The 23,678-nt window shown below is 29.8% G+C and overlaps 1 protein-coding gene across 1 annotated transcript in view; it reads right to left on the minus strand.

Moving 5' to 3' along the window:
- Window positions 1-5,459: 5,459 nt before the first annotated feature.
- Window positions 5,460-23,678, minus strand: part of Ptr (Patched-related) — a gene marked incomplete at its 5' end in the record, with an annotated part of 28,772 nt that continues 10,553 nt past the window's right edge. The window contains 7 exon segments of the mRNA XM_014437834.2: window positions 5,460-8,346; window positions 10,618-10,827; window positions 12,438-12,650; window positions 12,782-12,989; window positions 14,908-15,013; window positions 16,582-16,713; window positions 18,138-18,338. Of these exon segments, the coding sequence (XP_014293320.1) occupies window positions 7,516-8,346; window positions 10,618-10,827; window positions 12,438-12,650; window positions 12,782-12,989; window positions 14,908-15,013; window positions 16,582-16,713; window positions 18,138-18,338 (1,901 nt within the window).

The following is a 23,678-nucleotide window of genomic DNA, read 5'->3' on the forward strand; positions in this document are numbered from 1 at the left end:
ACTTACATTAATGGTTACAGAATAATCTCAATATTAACAGAAAGAGTCCCTCACAACTCAGAAGTCAAATTACAACTAATATAACTTTCAGCGAACTAAGATAATTAATTATACGCACTCTCACTTTTATTAACACTGTTCTCGACAAACACCAAAAAACCTTCCCTCGCTCTCCTTCTCAGTGTTGCCCACGCAGTGTTGCCATCTCACAGAGTTTATGATCTCTACCTTCGTAGGAATAGTAGTTTTCATGATATTTGCTAAAATAAATTGATTTATAGTTGTTCGGACAATAAGTTTGATTTTTGAAAAACTTTATTTCAGAAACCATTGGACGTACAGATGTATGCTAGCGCTCAAATTAAAGCTAGTTAAATTTACTAAAAAATAGTTTATCTTTATAGGAGTAGTAGTTTTTATGATATTTGACAAAATAAACTCACAAAATTTTAATTTCTAGTTGTACGTATAAAATGTTGGACTTTTAAAAGTATATCTCTAGATCCATAAGACGCACATATGTCTGCCAGCACTCAACATGAAGGAAATATAACTTACTATAAAGTAGCTTATGACACTTATCTTCGTAGGGGTAGTAGTTTTTATGAATATAAATTTGGCAAATGAAAATTTGTCCGAACAACTATAAATCAATTTATTTTAGCAAATTTCATGTAAACTATTAATCCTACAAAGACAAACATGATAAACTACTTTATAGCTCATTAAACTAGCCTTAATTTGAGTGCTAAGAGACATCTGTACGTCAAATGGTTTTTGAGAAATGAATTTTTCAAAATATATTCACTAACTACTGATTTTTAAGTACGTTCCATACAACGTTTTTATTAAATGTTGGTTTTTAAAAAGCTATATCTCGAAAATTATTTAACGTAAATAACTCTATTAGAGCTCAAATTTCAGCAAATTTACTCTTCTTTAAATGACGTTCTCTGTTTGTTTTTACGTGTTTTTCCTACTTTTATATAGATATAGAGCTCCGAATGAAAATTTTTTTTTTTTTTATCGCTTTGGAACAGCCGCCTTTTTTTATTCCCCCTACCTATACTTGGCACTCATCAATTTTGACTAGTAATTATACCTAGCTTTCATTAAAAGAATCTAAAATTGGGGTGAGATAACTGCATTTTTTCTCCTCTTGGGCTCTTGCACTACTTGTACGAATGCTTGGTAAACAAAGGTTGGTATCTACATGTTTTTTTTTCTTTTGATTCCTTTCGGCTATTTCATTCGATTCACTCTATTTACATTATAAAAAGGAAGAAAATAAAGATAGGAGAAATGAAAGGAAACGTATATATCAGCAATTTAGGTTATAGATAAATAAATATTCATAAAACAGTACTACATAACCTATAAATTCAACCTTCGTTCTATAATTTTATCATTATCATAAACTGATAATCGAATCCAAAGGTTGAGGAAATTCTTTAATTAATTAAAAGCCCAGATATTCAGAGAGAATAAATAAAATATTCATCTATTGGCAGTTTTAAAACAATGCAAAATTTAAAACAAAAGTGTGGATATAGAACAAGCCCCCTTTGCTTTATGCTAAAAAACCGATACCCAATGTTTCGGCCACAAATTTGACCAACTAGTACCAGCCAATCCACATACTTGCGCATTTGCCATTATTTGGCAAACGTGTAGAAGCTCCTTAACCTCCCCTCAGAACCGGAAATGAGTACGCCATTGACAATAAATGATTTATTTGTAATTGTGTCAATGCTCTTATGACGTCTTTAATCATTCTTAGTTGTTGAAATAATTAACACTGCAAGAAACCGGCAATGGTTCTTTAAATGTATGTAGGATTTCTATCCTCCTGTTATGTATTCGTGTCTAATCTGATACATGAAATGTCAATTACCTTATTGCACTTCTGGAGAATCTCCTAAAATTAATATTCATTCTAGCCATTTTCTGTGCTTATTCTTGTTTTCTACGGTTTTCAACTTTATAACTCGATCTCTTTTCGTTTATTCATTTATCTTTAGATATAATTTAAATATTATCATTTACGAGGTAGTTAAAATAAGTCTATATCATGTAATAACTATGGATATGAATAATAAAACCTTTTAACTTAACCTATTTTTTGTATTTAACCACATGACATTTTTTTCAATGTCAATAATCTATACATTTTAGTACAGATAAGTATTTGTGTGATGAGTTATTTCCTTCTAGGTTTTAGTAATATTTACATGTACACTTGGTAATTTTTACTTTATAGTCTTACAAGTTTTTTTTTTCCTAAAAGATAAAGCATTGAATCATTCCCGCATATTTACGCATTAAATAATTCCCGCTTCACGATCATCTTTCTCAGTTGGCAGGGGATCACTACAGAGACAATTGATCAGTTCTTTCTAGTAATATATATCTACGGTGAGTACGTTGTTTTGTATATCTCTGCCTTCTCTGGAGCTTCTTCTGCTTGCACTATCTTTTATTCTTACGAAATCCTCAGGCCTAACTTAACTACTAGAATAGCACCCCGTGTAAAAGGAAATTACCTTCCTGCTATCCCTGGTGGCTGGTATACTCTGTAGGTTACCATCCTTAGAGAATTTAGGTTGTGGCCCCTTAAGTCTCATCTTACCTATTCACCTCCTAATCTAACTACCTTACCTATATTGAACACACATTGTCCAGGCCTTCTGGTCAAGAGTATCTAACTAATAAATTGGAGTAAAATCTTACACAATTACCTCAACAGTGTTTTCAACTAGTTTTAATTTGAGTGCTAATAGGCATCTGTACGCCCAATAATTCCTGAGAAATAGTTTATCATAAGCCTAAAGTTTTTTTTTTTGCCAAAAAACTAGAAATCAACATTTTGTTAATTTATTTTGGCGAATGCTGCTGTTACTTCTCAATTGAGGGTTAATAGACTTCTATACACTGTTCGTTGGAATAGTAGTTTACATGATATTTGCCAAAATTAATTCATAAAATATTTTTTTGTTATTTTGAAAAAAAAAATATGCTTTTTGTAAAACTTATCGCAGGAACTTTTGGACTAAGCAGTTCTATTAGGGCTCATAGTATAGCAAATGTATTCTTCTTTAAATCATATTTCATTAAGTTTTATAGTATTATAGTTAGCTTTAAAGATGTGTTCACTCTAAAAAATAAATATTTTGAAAGAGCCAATATTTTTCTCTCTTCTCCCCCCCACTATAGTTGACAGTGTCATCATTTTGTACTCTTAACTATATATAGTTTTCATTAAAGTAATTAAAAATTGGGGTGAAGTAACTCAATTATTTTCTCTGAGCGGTAGGACTACACTTTGTGTTCTTTGTAGCCAGATTGAACACTCTATTTAGAACTATGTCATAATATTAATCTAAAGCTGTTTGAATTATTCAATCTCCTCTATAACACATGAATTATTCCAATAAAATTTGTTTTGGCTTTATTGAAGTCGGTTATTTACGAAAGTGGTCTGTTTAAGGCATCCAGTTTTTGTTTCGTGTTGAAACTTTGGTTAAATTATGTATAAAAAAGTTTAACATCTTCACTGTGTTGGACCAAAATAAAAAAACAAATTATTTTCATGCCTTTAAAAAAAAAAAAACTCATCTCCAATATAACAGCTTTAAGGTAAAATTCAAATAACTTTCAGTTTCAAAATATTTTACAAAACCTTACATAATTTGAAATAAATCTTGTTACTTTAACATAAAACAAATATAAAATAATAATTAAGACTAAAATCTATGGAAATTATTAGAAGCTTTTGAGTTTGCAGAAGATTGGGTGTTATCTATTAATCCCCCTTAAGACCTGTTATCAATAAATACCTATTAATAAAATTTAACTAATATAAAAAATATGATGTATTCATTATTATCGATTTTTGTTGATTATATGAGGCTAGTTTTTAAGATATAATATAATTAAACTAAATAGAAATAACACAAGGTGGATAACATAATAATTACCTTGCTGAAATGACTTGTGTATGCAGAAATTGTTATTATAGAAATAAAAAATTACTAAATTTTTCTTTTAATCATATATTTAAAGCATTGAATGTTCTTCCATTTAGCTTCCAACAAATAAAATAATTAAACAAATTTTATTTTATCCAAATGTTCAACATCGTTTGACTTGAAGTTATTTATTAAATATGTTTTTATTAGTTTATTTCAGTTTCACAAGATATTTTTATCAGTTATTAGTAGCATTCAATATGTTCGCTGTTATAATATTAGAACTTTTGGTCCTTTTGTTATAATAAATATTTATATGTAATTATAATGTGATTTGAGTTATATAATGGTATGATATAAACTTGTGGGGAATCTACCCATTGATAGAACTCCAATAACATTTCTAGGGTAGAATATCTCGAGGCCATCTTTTTTTTAGATGTCTCGGATGATCATTAGGCAATGAAAGAGAAACCAGGTAAGAAATAATTGGGTTTGAGTGGCTGGAAAGTTTATCAAGGAAGGATTGGTATCTGGCTCTAGCCAATAGGCAACACTTGGAACATTGAGGTTGTGATGGATGACGTACAAGTAAATTATAAATTAAGAAAGTTAATATTACATAATTGGCTAAGTAATAGGAAATTTTAGTTGTGCATCATTGATTTTATTTTTAAAAATGCAATAGAATGTGATTTATATAAATAAATTGATCAATCTGATAATTATTTCTACATTTTCTCACACTTTTTTTATATATCTTTATTAAAATTTACAACTTTACATAATAATACATCCAGTAAATTTGATGTAAGATCATAATGACATGATATTACATGTAGAGAAATTACCCATTGGTAGCACTCTAATAACATTTTTACATTAGGTCTTTTCAGGCACCTCAGAGGATTGTCAGGAAGAGAGGAGGAAGCAAGGTTAGAAACTAGTGGGTTTGGGAGTTTATAATGGAAGGATTGATATCTGGTTCAGGATAGATTGGTTGGTGGATGGTACATTAAGGTCTTTATGGATGATTTTATTTGTGACAAAGTAAGGAGTATTGAGGATTTTAAAAAAGATTTTGGATTGTAAGGGTTGGATACGAGAAGAATTCAAATGTTTAGAGGAGCCCCAAAACTCAACTTCCATATGTCCAGACAGGCCTTATTATTGTCATGTAGATCAGCCTTTTGTAATGAATTGGAAGTTTAGGCCGTTTGTCTAGTAAGTGCTGTAATAATCGGAATACAGTTTCCTGTCTTTTCAGTTGTTTGCCCTTTCTCACATTATAACGTGAAACATTTGTTTCCGAAAGTTGTATTTTATTTTTATTATATAACACCTAGAAGATCCTTTGGCAAGATTTACTGTTGGCCATATGCTGGCTTAATTTGTAAAGTAACACAGAAATTTTTCTAACATAAGCGGCCAGCATCGATGCATTGCTGATGAATTTTGGAAATTGAAGGAAAAAATAATACACTCAAAAACTTCTTATAGAAATAAAATTGTTTATTTGAAAACTAAAAAATATACAGACTTTTAAAAATAAGTTACATCATATGAATAATAAGCAAGATATTCTAACATATTTACCTATGCTTATGAAATTAATTATTCTGAAAACCAAAACTTTGCTGGGTTGATTATCTAACTGTTTTGAAATTCTGGCTGGCGATTATTAAATGTTAATTTTGATAATACATTAACTGTTATAGATAAACAGATAAATAAAAGAAAACAATCTTTAAAGATTGTAGCACATAAAATAATTTTCTTATTTCATAGTATTTGAAAATTTCCATTTATTATCTATTTTACTGTATACATTGATTGCACAATATTAAAATAAGTATATTATCTAAACTTAGTTATAAAGTGTTTTTATGATTAAACACGGTTTGTAATCAGTTATTCGGAAAAAAAAAATAAATGAAGTTATTACAACTTTGTTGATATTATTGTATCTTTTAATTATATTAACAGAACATAAAATAAGATTCAGGACTTTTGATGACTAATTAAGTTAAATAATCGAAACTTCTAATAAATTAATAATTATCTTATAATAAAAAATACAGGACAATTATAATCACAGTTTACCCATAACATTGTCATATAAATACAAAATATAAAATAAAAGATCTGTGATTGAGCAATTCGGAAGTAGAAATAAATTATTTTAATGCTCACTATGACTTAAGTTCATGGTAATCATTACATTAATTAGTTTGCAAATATAATAGTAATACTATATATACATGTATATGTATCCAAACTAATATATATGTAAATGTAAGTATAATATATTAATATGAAAATGACTGCTATGTAGTATCTATATACAGATAAGATGCGTAGCACTCTCTTTAAAATACTAACAACGCATTAAGAAACAGGAATTAAACTATACAAATTATAATTAACACGATTCATCATATACACACGCAGTCACACATTTATACACAAAGTTTTTAGTTGTTGTTTGTTATATAGAATATACATAAAAATTTCTTTGGAGTGTCTTGGAAAAAAATATATATATTTACAAACTGCATGAGCAATATAATATTAAGTTAGCACAAGACAGTATCTTTCAACAATTTAAAGTATGCCTTATGGACTTTTAATCCAATTGAGATTAACAAATACATTACAATATTGTCTCACGACCTACAAGTATTCTAAAGTGTTTACTTCACTGTAAACCTAATAGGGTACTTCAGTGCAAGATGTATCTTTTAATTAATTATAAGCAGCTTTCAAAATTTGGAAACTAAAATATATTATTATACATTGTTGGAAGATAGTCTGGGTGATGGTCAATAAAATTACAAAATATAGGAAAAACCATTTAATGTTAACCAACGTTTTGTCCCACTTTACAGGGCTTAATGAAAACAAGATACAAACATTGTGAGAAGCAACACAACATTAAATTAAATATACAAAGAAAATATGTATGTATAAAATATAAAATATGTAAAAAGTTTTCTATTTTTTGAAAATATGAAAGAAATAGTTATAAGCTTAAGTTAAGGAAGTAGAAGAATAAGTGGATGGTAAACTAATTAATAATAAATACAGCCAGGTGTGATAGAATTATAAATACAGAACTGGAGTAATAAATTGTCGGAAAATACTCGCTAGAGATGGTTGTAGATATGGTAAAGAGTGTAAAAGGTGGACAGATAGGTGAAGTAAATGTGGCAATTACATTTATACTTCCTTAACTTAAGCTTATTATTTATTTTATGTATTTTCATTTAGCCCTAATGAAGCTCTGCAAAGTGGGGCAAAACATTGATTAACAATAAATAGTTCTCTTCTACTATTTGTACCTTTATTGATCCACACCCGAACTATCTTCCTACAATCTACTTCATATGGTCAACTATCTTCTTCCAATATAATTATATTCTTTGAATTACTATTTAGTTTAAACAGTCAATACCTTAACCATCATTTCGAAGTAAACGTTGTTTACAATGAATTGGTTCATTCTAAGTTTTAATTATATACAAGTTTAAAGTGGTGAAGAGTAGCATCACGCATAGCGATTGGCATTGGGATATGAACCCCTGTTGGACCAGGCTCTCATCTCTTCATCACTCAGGTAGCCACCATTGTGGTACGAATGGGATCGGACATGTGAACGTCTCCAACCTTCTAGATATCTTTGCCTCTGTTCTTCTTCTTCAATTCGTCTCCTTTCAGACTTGCTGGAGCTGGATTCGCTCGAGTCTTCTCCTGAAGTGCCAAGTCCTAGATCTTTCTCAACAAATTTTCCCCTAAGATCAGCTTCGAATGATGGGTGCTTTCTGAATTGAGGATGTGGAATGGAATATGGGTGTGGGAATTTCTCCACTTGTATCTGTCCTTTTTTCCTACAGCTGCCTGGTCCAAAAAGAGAGAGCAATACAGGAAGGAGGAACATTCCATGCAGAGCACCAAAAAGTATCACCAAAAATATCATCTTGAAGAAGACTAAAAATATGTAGCTCTGAGCTAGTACTAATGCGATGACTCCAAGTATAGTAGAAGCTGCTCCTTGGAATATAGGCAAACCTAGCGCATAAAGAGATTCCTTAATTTTTTCTTTGGGTGTTTCTGCTTTTGAAGACATGTAAGCATAGCATATGTGGGCCGTGAAGTCTACTGAGAAACCGATACACATGATGAGGTTGATCATTGATATAGAGTCTAAATTGACATCCCAAAGAGCCATGTATCCTGCCACACCAAGTTCTATTGAAATGATACAGAAGGCAACCCACAGCGAACAGAGAATGTTTGGAATAAAAATGAATGAGATGATCATCATTATGCAGGCTCCAACAATCATTGACTGAATTGATGTAGGCTTGACCAGTTCAAACTGAAACAGATAATTATACATCATGATTAGTTGACTAAAGTAATTTATAAAATGTATAAAAAAATTTTTATTATTTTAAATATTTTAATATTTGTTATATAGGGAAATTTGTTGATCAAATGAAATAGGGGTTGTGAAATAGAAGGGAAAGGCATAAATCGAAAAACTTGTAGTTAGTTTGTAGACTGGTATTAATTGTAAAAGAAATATAATGGGCAGCATGAATAAATAAAGTATTTCTTTCTCTCTCTTCTGTATTTATTTATAATAATTTATTTGAAACTAATCTTATCTTTTCAATAAAAAAAATTTTTTTTTTTTTATTAATTTTTAAATCATAGAAAAATTAGTTATTTTGGGACTACTACTGTCGGATTTACACTATTTCAATTTTTCCATGTTTTTTTGTTTTTTATAAATTCTGGAGTAGGAGTCTCATTTTTTAATACCTCCCTTAGATGTAATGTTACATTGTGAAACATTGAAGGTGCCGGTGATAGTACAGCTGTCTGGAATTATCTACTGTACCACACATATCATCATGTGCCCAGTCTCAGCAGAAGAGACAGAGAGTTTTAACAAAAAACCCTTTGGAACTTGAGTTGTAGGATTACAACTAATTATTTATATTTATTAATTATTTATTTCTGGAAGAGAAATAGTTTTCACTATTTCAGTCTAACAAAATGCTTGGACAAGCTTAGCTGAAGGTAGAAGGCAACTGCATTTCAGTGGGTCAGTGAAGCATCAATCCAGAAATGCTATATATCCCAGTATAAGAGACCGAATTTCCCTTTTCTTAATCTCATATTATATTTTTATATCATGTGATTAACCCATTAACCTCATTTGCCCCTTCAGAAAACGAAATTGGGTTTAAAAATATATGATTATTAAACATTGCTTAACAAATGTTTTTCAATTTTAGTCCCCTTTTTCTTCACTATTTTAATAAAAACTCTTTCAGCTCACTATCAAAAATCTGGGAATAACCTTTGATCAAACACTTTCCTGGAAAAACAATGTATCCAATATCTCCTGCTGTACCTTTTCAACTTTAAAACGTTTAAATTACCTCCACCACCTATTAACATTTGAAACTTGTAGGCTTCTGGTCACTTCTCTAATATTTCTCCACTTTGACTATTGCTGTACAGTATATGGGGGTGTCTTTGGGGATCTGGATGTGAAATTAAAACGTTTGATTAATTTCTGTGTATGATACATCTTCGGGATCCCAAGGGACGCCTCTGTTTATCGTTTTTATGCAGAGTTGAAGTGGCTTTATCCTTCCTACTGTCGTAAGTATTTCCTGGCTTCCATCTTCCAAGTCATCCATTCCCGCCGTCCATCATACATCTCTGAGCTCCTTCAGTTCAAATCCTCTATACGTTCCCGGTCTTCAGATTTATACACAAGGGCCCACCGAACCGCTGCTTTCGATAGATCGTTCATTATGCGAGCCTCATCCTTATGGAATTCCATCCCTTCCAACATCCGTCACTCCAATACCCTCCCGACCTTTAAATCTCGCCTGTTCAGTCATTTCCTATCCATTCAGACCCCATAAAATTGTAAATTAATATAATTGTAAATATGTATGTAAACTATTATATCATTTTTAATTATTTTTACATCGTTTTCTTTTCTCTTTTTTATTTATTAATTTTTTTTTTTTTTTTCTTTTTTTTTTTTTTTTTTTTTTTTTTTTTTTTTTTTTTATTGTTCAACTGATAAAAGTGAGAAAGTAACCTATAATTATTTTTTTTATTATGACTGTTTATATTTCTTTGTATTTTTTGTTTAAGTATCTCTGAGGCTCCTCAGCCCTCATATGTTGATTTATCTGTATTATTCTAAAGGGACTCGTCCCAGAATAAATAAAGTATTATTATTATTATTAAGGGCTCCTGTGAGTAAAGAACGAATCAGGCCCTTGATGTTGTAAGCAACTACAAAACCAACCCCAAGTCTCTTAGGTCAGTAGGTATATCATGACCTTAATTTAGAAACCTCCTAACTACAGTGTAAAACGTAAGTAATTCAAAGGTTTTGGCATTAGAGTTGCAACCCTAGGAATATCACATCTGGCATTAGTAGTATTGAAGAGTAAGCAAAGTTACTTTTTGAATTTCAAACTGAGGATAAATTCAAAGAGCTCAATAATAATTAAAAACAAACACAAATATACATGACTGCCCCCCCTAATTCTAGAATTTTAATATAATATAATTTCATATTTTAATATTTTTATAAAGTTTGTTATTTTACCTGATCAAAAAATACAAAATATGGATGGAAGACGGTAACATTTAGTGACGATTCTCTCGCTATCCTCCTTAGATCTCTCACCATATCTTTTTCCATGTTGCCATCACTAATGTTCACAGCCTGAATCATCATTCTTGAAGCGACAATTTTAGACCCATCATCAGAAAATTTTACATCCAGGGAAAAAGCATTAGGCTTAAATAGCCATAACTGTAAATAATAATAAAAAATATACATAAGACAAGTGTTAAATCAGTTCAAAATTAAAAAAAAAAATTATATACATAGTCCTTGATCCCTAAAAAAATGAATAGTGGTTTCTGACAATTATAAAAGTTTTACAAGACATGATTTGATTACAAATAACTGAGACAATGCCTGGAAAAGGTTATTGGAGCTTAATTTGTGTTTTGAGAAAAGGTCATTTTTGAAATTTATATTTTATATTTGATTCTTTTATAAATGTAGAAGATGGTGAGGGTTGTGGTCAAAAAGAACAAAATAGTTAACAACTATTTATTTTCCTACGTTCGCCCCACTTTGTTGAGCTTTATCAGGGCTGTTCAAGTTGATAGCTTGGGGGATTTGAAATGATGGGATTGGTAGCTTGGGGGACTTGAAATGATGGAATTGATAGCTTGGGGGACTTGAAATGATGGAATTGATAGCTTGGGGAACTTGAAATGATGGAATTGATAGCTTGGGGAACTTGAAATGATGGAATTGATAGCTTGGGGAACTTGAAATGATGGAATTGATAGCTTGGGGGACTTGAAATGATGGGATTGGTAGCTTGGGGAACTTGAAATGATGGAATTGATAGCTTGGGGGATTTGAAATGATGGGATTGGTAGCTTGGGGGACTTGAAATGATGGAATTGATAGCTTGGGGGATTTGAAATGATGGGATTGGTAGCTTGGGGGACTTGAAATGATGGAATTGATAGCTTGGGGGATTTGAAATGATGGTATTGATAGCTTGGGGAACTTGAAATGATGGTATTGATAGCTTGGGGGACTTGAAATGATGGAATTGATAGCTTGCGAACTTGAGGGAGAAGTCCCCCAAGCTATTTTTTTGTTCTTTTTGACCGGAACCCTGACTATATTCATTATATTTGAAATTATAAGGTCAATTATTTATATATATAATTTGATGCTTTTATGATTAAGATGAGGAAAACAAATTTTATATTCAATGATCTAAAGCCTTATATATAAATAAAAATATTTATCATTTTACAACCTAAATATGCCTATAAATTTTGATTCAGAAAAGTTTTCTTATCAGATTATTTTTAATTTACCATAATTAACTAGTAGAAATAAAAACAGAAAGTGGTCTTTAGTAAAAATAAATAAATGTACAAATTGTTTATCCACACAGATGAAATAAAGTGTAATTAAATGAAGTGCATCATCATACTTCTGATTCCCTGCAGATTATTACAATAGTATAATGAACTACTACTAAATATTAATATGAATTTGGTGAATGACACAATCTTCCTTGTCTAATTGTAACAATTTATTTCATATACAACAATGGGTTTTTTTTTGGGGGGGGGGTTTTGGGATATAAATATTAATTTTTTCACTTCTTAAATGGTTCGCAAAATTTATTACCCATCAGTATCTTATCGATACAGTATAATTGAAATAAAATATTTTACAATCCTTGAAAATATTTGCATGCTATTGCTCAAACTCATAAGTGAACATGAACAGTGAGATTAGTATCAAAATTAAATTAAATTTACAATCTGAATGTTACTACACGAAGATATTAATATTTTAAAACAATTTTGTTTTGTACTCACGTCTTTTAGGTTCTTAATAAAGTCTTCTTCGGTGTCAATTGACACATTGAGGTAGTCCTGATTCCTTTTAACGTAACTAACGAAAGAGCGGACCCATGATTCTGTGTATAATGAATTAGATATGTAAGGCGATGCTTCAAAGGTTCTCGTCAGATTTTCGAGTGCCTCCTGAGTATTAGGATCTGAATATTTCAAATCTCCCGCTACCACAACCTGAAATTAGATACAAACAGAATCAGAATAATGAATATGAATTATCATGTTCATGAAATGATATAAGAGAATTTAATTTTAACTTCTAAGAATATTGTTGTACTTAAGATGATAGATTACAAATGACATACCTGCATTCTGTATGGGAACTCCCTGAAGTAGAAGTCTTCTCTGTCATAAAATATAATAGAATATGAGTCTGCTTTGGAAAGCTTCCGTCTTTGCAAACCTTCCTGAAGAGTAGTCAGTCCATAACAAGCACCACCCAAGTATGCTGCGAAGGCCAATAAAATGAGAAGTTTTACTGGCCACCAGCTGAGGCATGGAGCGAGACAATCTCTGCAATAATTTCATTTATTCAAATAGATAATTTGCTACATTTCTTGGGAATACAGATTAACGACACTGGGGATATATATTGTGGTGAAATAAATATACTTGATACAAAAAAGTTTCTTATAATAGCCTATTGAGCATTCCTTCTAAGTTAAAAAGACATTTTGAAAAAGTTGATAATGTTTCAACTAAGTTTATTTTCACCAGAGGTTAGGTATGAATATTTATTGATGTGTAGATTTAAATTCAATAAGCTTCGAAAATGTAAATTAAAAATGATTTCTAATAATATAAAAAAAAATTATAAATGGGTCATTATGTGAAGGTGAGCAGATTTTATTTCCTAAAATTTTAATAATAAAAAGTCACAATTTTGAGCTGCAAAAATTCATACATACTTAGTGGCATAGTAACTTCACTAATACAATGCACTGGAGTACCTTAAATAAACTACCTGGAGTAGTTTAAAAAAATTTATGAAAAAAACGTTAAATTGAGGGAGTGAAGAAAAAAAATCTGGACGTACAGTTTTTATTTTGTTTCTTTATACCAACTACAATAAATAATGTGTCATATTTTTTAATGGAATTTTCATGTAATAACTGACTAAATCAGTAAGTGAATTGAAACAATAAATTTTAAATCGAAAATGAATTCTTGAATTGCCTTACACAGGGGGTCAGATATGGTGAGAGAGTGAAAAAATGGTATATTTCAATTTTTTATTTTGACAACTAACAAATCTATTTAGGAGGTAAAATATAGTCTCGGTAGTAGAACAAAAGGAGTGCATTAGTTCATATTTTTTTCCAATGACACACTCACATTGAATATAGATCAGACATATAATTTACACATTACACCCATTAATGAATTTTGATTGCTTTGAAGTTTTAAAAGTCATTGCAATTAGTCACAAAATATGAAAATAAAGTTTAAAATGTTAACAAAATTAAATAATCTCTAAGCCAATATTAAGGAAATCCCGTTTTTCTATAAACAATATAACTGTTATTACATAATAATGTTGTTTACCATTAGACAAGTTTTTAATTGGTATTATATTGCTTTGGTCATATGTTCAGTAAAAAATTATATTAATTTTCAAATGCTGATATCTTCCTGTATTGATAGATTCAGAAATAACAAAAACTATTTTTATTAGACATATTTGTGCCAATGCCTAAAAATAGATTATCGATTTAATATATTGATTGTTTGAGAGTGGTTCATATTATTATTATAATGATCCACTTTTACTCTATACTTTTTATTTAAAAAACTTCCAACATTTCGGCCCTTAGGCCATTTTCAAGGAGACAACCTCAAAAAATTGTTTTCATTTTATTGCTATATTACCTTCTCACACAATACTCATGTTCCTGAACATACCGTAATCATTGATGTCATAATTCAATTATTGTTTTTTTTGCAGGCTAATTTCCCATTTCTTATATAAAACACATAATCTCAATACAAAACTATTCCACAGAAATTGTTTTTCCTTTTTTATTAACCTTATTAACAATATTTTTTTCTTGGTCAATCTTTCTGATTGATGAAAAAAATCAAAATTTAACCCCTCCCTCAAAATTTGTGGTTTTACATTTCAAGATACATAAAATCCAAAAATGTAAAAAAAAAATATAACAAATAATAATTTTTTTTTTTAAAGTTTGGTATAATGATTTCAAAATACTTTTTTATTGTTTATTATTTAATGATATAAATAATTAATTTAAATAATAAACAATTGCATAGTAATTTATAGTGTTTATAACTAGAATGAACAACAAAAATCTGATTTCCGCTAATGATAGAATGTACAAATGCTAATCTGTGAAAATCTGATTAATCAATAATTTTAATTCTTATACCAGATTTATTGATGTTTATTAATAAATAAATTTTTTAATTATACCTGAAGAAAACCATCAGCATATTCTCAGGATTGTCAACTGGATTGTCTGGGTCTTTAGGGTTTATACCACCAGCACAGAATACTCTGTATAGCCATGATTTTTCAGCTGAAACAAAATCAATTGATTGGAATTAAAATAGACTAAAATAGAACTTCAAGAACTCATTAATTCTTGAAGATTTAAAGGAATTGGTTATAGCCAGAATTTTTGCTTGATACTGATCAATTATTACTATGTTTAGTTATATTTGCAAAACCGTTGTGTTCACCAAATAAAATTTAGGAGTAATAATAAAATTACAATTTTCATTTTGAGAAGAACTAATTTAGTTCTTCTAATTAAGAATTTCTTTGGAGTGATAGAATTCAAACAACTTCATGACTGACCGAGTTCATTACAGTTAAAATATACATTATAAATATAATAAAATATACATTATAATATAATAAATTAAAAAATTGGTGTTGTGCATGCATCACATAACTTCCACTTACTATACTAATTTGTATTTTTGTGTTTCCCGAGGTGAAAATAAGAAAGATAACTATAAAAAATATAATTACTAAATAATAAAATAACATAGTTGATATGTCTTTGTTCCTACCAATAATACCACAGTTTATAATAAAAAATAATGATACAGTCTTCATCTATGTGATTTGGAGATATCGGGTGGTTCTAACTTTTTCCGATTCAAATTCTTATCTCTTTTTTTTTTTCTTCTTCTATTGTTTATCAAATTCTTTAATATTTTGTATTTATCCATTGTTTATTGTTGCTAACAATGAGAACTGTTTATTTATTTCAAATTAACAAAATTAAAGGTACTTAAAAGGAAGATTTTTTGAAAATTAATCATTTAAGCACAGTTAGACTGTGTCTAAGAGAATAACACATATGGTATTTAATCCCACTTAGTTGTACATTGATTTAGTGAATTTAATCAAAATGGTTGGATCTGTTTTTGAGAGAATCCTAAAAAAGTGTGAAACCGCTTCTCTAATGTGGTACTTCCAATTGGTCCATTTCAATGAAAAAGTTGCTCCCATATCCCAACATCCCAGGCATACACAAGCCCTAAATGTGTAATTTCACTTATGTGCAAACTTTTCATTTTTGAACTAGGCTGTTCACAGACAGACCATTTTGCGAGACTTGATTATTTGGAATCAAGGGATCTCAAAATGATTTAAAATATTTATACGATTGCAATACGTCCACTCCTATATATTCTATATACATCGTTTGTGAAAGTAAAAAATAGCCTTCTTTTTTATAGCAAAATTATTTTAAAGGCCATAGTAGATTTGTGAGTGTTGCATTTATTTCATGAATGACCTGAAAAAATTCTAGTTCATATAAAATTCTTTTTGTTTAAAAGGCTTATTAACTCTTAGTGATTATAAGAGTAAAAGTGCTGTAAGTTTGAAGGGAAGGAGTCCATTTTTTTAGCTTCTGAGATGGAAGTTAATTTTTTGTTTTTGTGAAAAAGTTGGGAGACAAGTCGAAAAATCTTTGTTTTACAGAAATATGAATTCATAAATGTTGCAAATGACTGGATTAAAAAAAAAAATTAAATAAATATAAAGGTTGCTGATTTAATTGTAGTAGGGTTTTCCCTGCCTATTGTACAATTATTGCTAAATAATCCTTTAAAATAAAATAATACTTACTGGACATAGAAACAGGTTTGACTTTGATACACAGAATTGAATGCCTGTTGCTTCTCTCAGCATAACCAGTCACAGCCATGCAGCCGGCAAAGAAGGTGATGTGCCAAACAAAGATAAAGAAAACAGCAAAACCTAAAGTAATACATAAATAATTGTTTAAAGTATTTACAATGTATGAATTATTTCCATATTATTTATTTATTTTTTAATTAACAACAGAAGTTGCCCGAGTTAAGATAAAACTTTTTTGATCACAGCCATTCAAAATGGTCTTAAAAATATGAAATAATAATATATTTTTCTATAATTTTTTATTGTTATTAATTATTAAAATAAATGTCTAAATTTAAATTAATGCATTATTTTGGTATTGAATCATTATCCACTTCAATTTATGTTAAAGACTTTCTACAGGATATTTTAAAAACAACCAAATTTGGATATATTGGGTTAGAAAATAAAAATTTCAACAACATGTAAAGATATATATAGGAAATAAGAAAATTGCGTAAATTATTTTCGATAAATCGATTAATAGCACCTACTGCTTTGTGAGAGGTACCATTCATTTCAACTTGTATTTGTGATAAATAATTAGCTATCAAGTAGAATTATATTGGTTTTAAATATTTATTAATTAGACATTTTGGATAGTTTAGTAATTTAGTTAAATAATATGATTACAATTATCTATAAACCGTTTTATTTTATTTTAATGTAATACTAATGATCTATCAACAACCATATTTTGAAATAAAAAATATTTGTTTGATCAAATAGGAGTTGGAGTTTTAAGAGATAATCATTATTTCCTAGTAAATAAATGGTAAAAAGGAAGCTATAATTACTATAATAATTAATAAATTTCATAGTATAGAATTTGATTGGTTTGTTTATTATATAAAATAATTTTTATGTTACGAAGAAGAATGAATAAAATGGTAATTGAATCTTCAGTATAACTTTTATCTCAGACTTTACTATGGGGCATGCTGTGCCTGACAAGCTGGAATGAGTGTTATTTTGAGATTCTTTCTTTCTTTTAAAATTCTTCATTTCTCCAGAATGAGCATTATTATTAAAATTCTTTGTAACCTATAGTTTAACTCACAAAATGATATGAAGAAAACCAATATTCGCTAAAGTCTACCAAGCTTTAATTAATAGTTTCTACTGGATTAAGCAGGAATGCATAATATATTGTCTATAACAACTGATGATTCCTGGGAAAAGATATTAAACTGAATCTATAGAATTGAGACTGGTTTATTTTCAACTTATTGACACTGTTATCCTACTCGCATTAATGTCAAGTGATTGTACAGAGGAAAAGATTTAGGTTTATCAAGTGAAACTCTGAAACCACGTGATGTATAGCACTAAACCCTTAAAAATTAATAAGGGAATTTCCAACAAAATTCATCCACCAGCCACTTTAGACTTAATTACAATGAAAATTATTCAGTTAAATATTAAACAGATTGTAGGTTTATGTTTATTCTTAATCAACTTCGTCCCCTACCAATAAGAATAGACAGTATGTTGTTAATACTTACTAGAGTAGAGGCAGAAAATCTTGATGGAAGGGAAAGGACTGAGCATGCCGATCCAGAGTGATACCATGTCGGTGACAGAAGTGATAGTGATGGAGACTGCAGCTTCAGACATGGTGTGTGCCAACCTCTCCGGCACAGGATCTGTTACGGGGGTCCTTCTCCAGGCAGCCAGCATCACAAATGTGTCGTCGATCCCAATACCTACAAGGGGAAAGATCTTTGTTAATAATAGTGATTAAGATTACATGTTTAAATATGTAAATAAATCATATATTATAATGAATGCTATGTAATAATAAATCATTCTTGGACATTGTTCTGAACTAATTTTTAACTCCACACATGATTTATTTTAATTTATTTTTTTTTTACCAACTATCAAAAAAAAAAATTATGTTTATATTTACTCTTTTAATAATTGCCAATCTAATTCATTTATGTTTTATTATGCTCTAAGCTCCAATTAGTAGATTATGTATTATTCAAAATGGGACAAGACTTCTTATAAATAAATACTCTATTACTACTATTATAATAATTTAAATTATTTATCGAAACGTACTGAAAATTAATTTCATATCATGTAGAATATTTGAGGGGAGGTGGTTATTCCAATTTTTAAAATATTTCAGGAATCCGAAAGATATACATAATTCTGGTATTTATCCCCTTCTGGAACTCAATGCAAACTCCAAATCCAAACATTATAATGTAAAATTATGTGGTATTAAATATGTTTTGAAGATTAATCATAGTGTTGATGTGGTGGGTTTTCTACATCTGAAGGCCTTGACAATGAGTGTTAAAGATTAGGAGAGGAATTGATAGGGTGAGTTTATGGGGAACTAGACTTCACTCAGCAGGGAACTAGCCTACAGCCATGAAGGGGATGATAAGTCTTACAAGAACTAGCTGTAGATCCTTGCAAGAAGCAGGAAAAGGAATAGCATAGAGGTGGTGTCTAGATAAAACAGAAGTTAAATAAAACTCTAATATACATTTTCAAAATTGTACTAGAATGTGCTGATCCACTATGTGTGTTGTTACTATACTCTTCTAAGCACGAGAAATCCCTGAAGAGGATATTCACATTTTAGCTTATAAATTTTGTCCTTAGTCAACTATCTGAGTTATTAAACGCCATTGAAAGATAATACAAGACGTAAGTCTTCAATGTAACGGAAGACTATATTGTAATCTTTATTGATTATAATAATGCATTTCGGAATATTACAATATGTGACATGGTTAATGATTTGTACAATTGAAGTATTTACGAGAAATAAACATTTCAATATATGTTTGCCTAACGACTGTAGTAGTTCTCTTTATAGCAGCTTGGTAGCTTCCGGTCAGTTCTTAATGGTCAAAACTGTAGCTTACGTTGTGACCCTCCTCCCCCTCCCCCACACTTATTTTTCGACTTCTGACTGTTTTCTTATTATTTTACCATTATCTATTGCCGTTACTAAATAATGTTTTTATTTTTCTATCTTCTATGCGATACAACACGAGGAGGCCCCTCACCTCCGGACTTTTAAAATAGATCCATTTAGAATGGATATTTCATAAATAACAAATAAACATTACAGGTAACCTTAAAATACCAAAGATAGTAAAAGGTAATACCCAATACGATTTATTTCCTTTTTTCACAGTAAAGCACTCACTAATTCACTGTTTCATTCTGTTTTAGAGGGATCGGGGAAAAAAAAAAATAAAAAAATAATAAAATAGGTTGTGACCAACAGATAGTAGCAAGGTCACTACAATAGATTCCAGAGGGTAATAAATTCTTGAATAATGCATATTTTGGGTTTTTGAAAAAAAATTTTATTCGAATTGATTCCCGTTTTTGCATCTCAACGTCTGATTTGGTCTAAAGGATGAGCTATTAGGGGACAAATGTGGAATCGCGTGACCTATCTACGGCGGGAATGTTTAGACGGGGCACTGGATGACAAAAGAATCACTAAAATCTAGACAAGGTAAGGATATCTGGATATATGGGTCAGATCGTAGATGTAGGTACATGATGAATGTAGTAATTAGAAACTAGCATACACGTGAACGAATTACGAACGTACCACTTAGATATAGCCCGCTGCATATCTACACACTGACTAACACGCATAGACTTAAAGAAGTATGTTATATTATTAAATAAAGTCAAATGAGAAATAAACTTCCTCTAGAGCTGTTCTTAGTTCCGATTTTATATCAAACACTTAAACTTTCGGCCATATATTAGCCAAAACGGACTGTGTTGTGTTCGCTCACAAGAGATCAAGACTGCCGAAGACTCTCCATGTGAATAATACGGTGAGCTCACCTTCCAACTCTATCGTATATTTGGGCGTAAAGCTAGACCGTCATCTTAAGCTCTCTGCCCATTTATATCAGAAGGCGAGAACAGTAAGACGAAAGTCATATCGTCTCAACCACCTCCTCAATTCTCCGGCTCTCTCATTGAGATTGAAGCTGCAGATATACAAAAGTATTCTGTTAAGCACTACTTATGGGGCACCATTGTTAACCCACATATCAGATGGAACCCAGCGCCTTCTTCAAACTTTACATGATTCGATGTTGAGGAAAATCGTACGCACAACATCGTGGAGGAGGCCACCGGAGCTGCATCAATTGTTCGAGTTGCCCACTGTACCGGAGTTCATCAAGCGACGACACATCAAATTTTTCGATTCACTTCAGTACTGTACGAATCCGTTATTCAACAAGTTAACACCTGCCCTCCCCCCCTCCGGTGCGTTGGTAACACACTAAGTAAGGTCACGTAGTATTAGGATTAAGTTTTTATTAGATTTAGGTTTGTTAAATTCAGAAATAAAATGTGCCCCAACACATTATACACTTTTATAAATACTGACAACAAAAATAATATACTCTAAAAGACTCCTTAGAATGTAGATGTTCTACAGTAAAAGGAGAAAGTACATTGTTTATAAATACGCCATTAAAATTTTGTAGGGGGTTTGAAAAAAAAAAGAAGCCATATATCGCATATTTTGGCCAATAATTCTTTCAACAAGAAGAATACAGAGAGTATAATGGTCACGCTGGGCATTTATTGGAGTGGAATGTAATTCGAACTGACTTGTCGGTCATTTTCAGAACTACTTCGTAGTCGTAGATAAAGCACATGTAAAAATATATAGAAACTGATAGAAAATAATTATGTATAATACAATACAATAATAATAAAATAATTATAAATAATACAAGAAATTAAAAACTTATTTTTCTGTCATATTGACTTAATCTTAAAAATTTATATAGTAAATAAATCAGAAAATATCAATAAAATATAAACCATAAATACAAGAGAATTTGAAAATTTTGTTATATAATAAATAAAATTATTGGACAATTTGTATTCAAACATAATAACTGTATATATGCATATCTTTTGCATTTTTTATCGTTCAAATAATTAATTTATCCACCGAACTGTTAAAATCAGTAAACCACATCTCGGAAAAAAATATATATCCTATTCATCGAGCCTAATTAGGTTGAAGGTTTCCGGCGAAACGACAATTTAATGACCCCTATGACGAAACCGACCCAGACGGCGAACGATCCTGTGGAAAGTCATTTCGCAGAAGCCATTAGAAGGTAGCCAGTTGATATACGGAATAGAGTTCATGTTCTGTAGTAAACATTGGTTAACGTCGTTACAAAATACTATAATAATATATTACGTTTCCATATTTATGCCATATATCTTCTTTCCTATCTCAACACTTTAATTTAATCACGAGCACTATCAGGTTAATAATTAGTAGGCATTAAAGAAGTTGGAAAATATTGATGAATCGATATTGTGGGAGATTATATCGATCTATTTTTTTTTTAGATTTAATATCAGTATACTAAATTGTATGAGGATAGTCCTGGTGGCGGTCAATAAAGATAACAAAATAGTAAAAGAAAACTATTTATTGTTAACCAAGGTTTCGCTCCAGTTTGCAGGGCTTCGTCAGAGCTAATTGAAGAAACAAGATACAAACATTTTAAAATAAACAGAACATTAAAATAAAAAACATTTCAAAACAATTTTTATGTTTATAAAGTATATAGAAAAGAATTAATATTAAAAATATAAGGAAACATACATGTAGTTAGACTGGAAACAAGTTATAAATATAGTAAAGAGGTAGATGCAAAAGGTAGAACAGATAGGTGAAGTAGATATGGTATAGGTGAGCTGAGGTAATATGTAAAATAGTACAAAAGCCCAAGAGGAGAAAAAAGGCAGTTATTTCACTCCAATTTTTTATTACTTTAATGAAAACTTATTATAATTACTAGTAAAAATTGATGAGTCTGTCAAGTATAAGTAAGGGGAATAAAAAATTGCGGCTGTTTCAAAACCTTAAAAAACACTAATTTTTCATTCGGAGCTCTATATCTTAAAAAGTAGGAATAACACAAGAAAACCTAAGAGAACGTCATTTAAAGAAGAGTAAATTTGCTAAAATATGAGCCCTAATAGAGATTCACGTTAAATAGTTTTCGAGATATAGTTTTTTAAAAAGCAACATTTCATAAAAATGTTGTATGGGACGTACTGAAAGACCAGTAGTTAATGAATTTATTTTGAAAAATTTATATCTTAAAAACCATTTGACGTACAGATGTCTATTAGCACTCAGATTAAAGCTAGTTTAATGAGCTATAAAGTAGTTTATGATGTTTATCTTCGTAGGAGTAATAGTTTACATGAAATTTGCTAAAACAAATTGATTTATAGTTGTTCGGACAAATTTTCATTTGCTAAATTCATATTCATATGTGAATATCATAAAAACTACTACACCTACGAAGATAAGTGTCATAAACTACTTTATAGTAAGTTAAATTTCATTTATTCTGAGTGGTGGCAGAGATATGTGCGTCTTATGGATCTAGAGATATATTTTTTCAAAAATCCAACATTTTATACGAACAACTAGAAATTGACATTTTGTGAGTTTATTTTGTCAAATATCATAAAAACTACTACTCCTACAAAGATAAACATAATTAACTAAGTAGTAAATTTAACTAGCTTTAATTTGAGCGCTGGCAGACATCTGTAAGTCCAATCGTTTCTGAAATGAAGTTTTTCATAAATCAAACTTATTGTCCGAAGAACTATAAACCAATTTATTTTAGCAAAGATCTTGAAAACTACTTTTCCTACGAAGGTAAACGTCATAAACGTTTTTATATTCTATTAAACTAGCTTTAATTTGAGTGCTAATAGACATCTGTACGTCGCATAGTTCCTTAGATATAGAATTCTTAAAAATAAAGTAACTAACTACTAATCTTTTAGTAGATTTTTAAGAAATTTTGCTTTTTAAAAACCAATATCTCAAGAACTATTTGATGTTAATAGCTCTTTTAGGGCTAATATTTTAGCAGATTTACTCTTCTTTAAATAATGTTCTCTTAGATTTTCTAGTGTTGTTGGTAGCTTTTAAGATATAGATAGAGCTCCGAATGAAAAATTAGTGTTTTTTAATGTTTTGAAAC

This window comes from Halyomorpha halys, unplaced genomic scaffold, assembly GCF_000696795.3.
Source record: "Halyomorpha halys isolate HHAL.00 unplaced genomic scaffold, Hhal_1.1 Scaffold5130.1, whole genome shotgun sequence".
Classification (NCBI taxonomy): domain Eukaryota; kingdom Metazoa; phylum Arthropoda; class Insecta; order Hemiptera; family Pentatomidae; genus Halyomorpha; species Halyomorpha halys.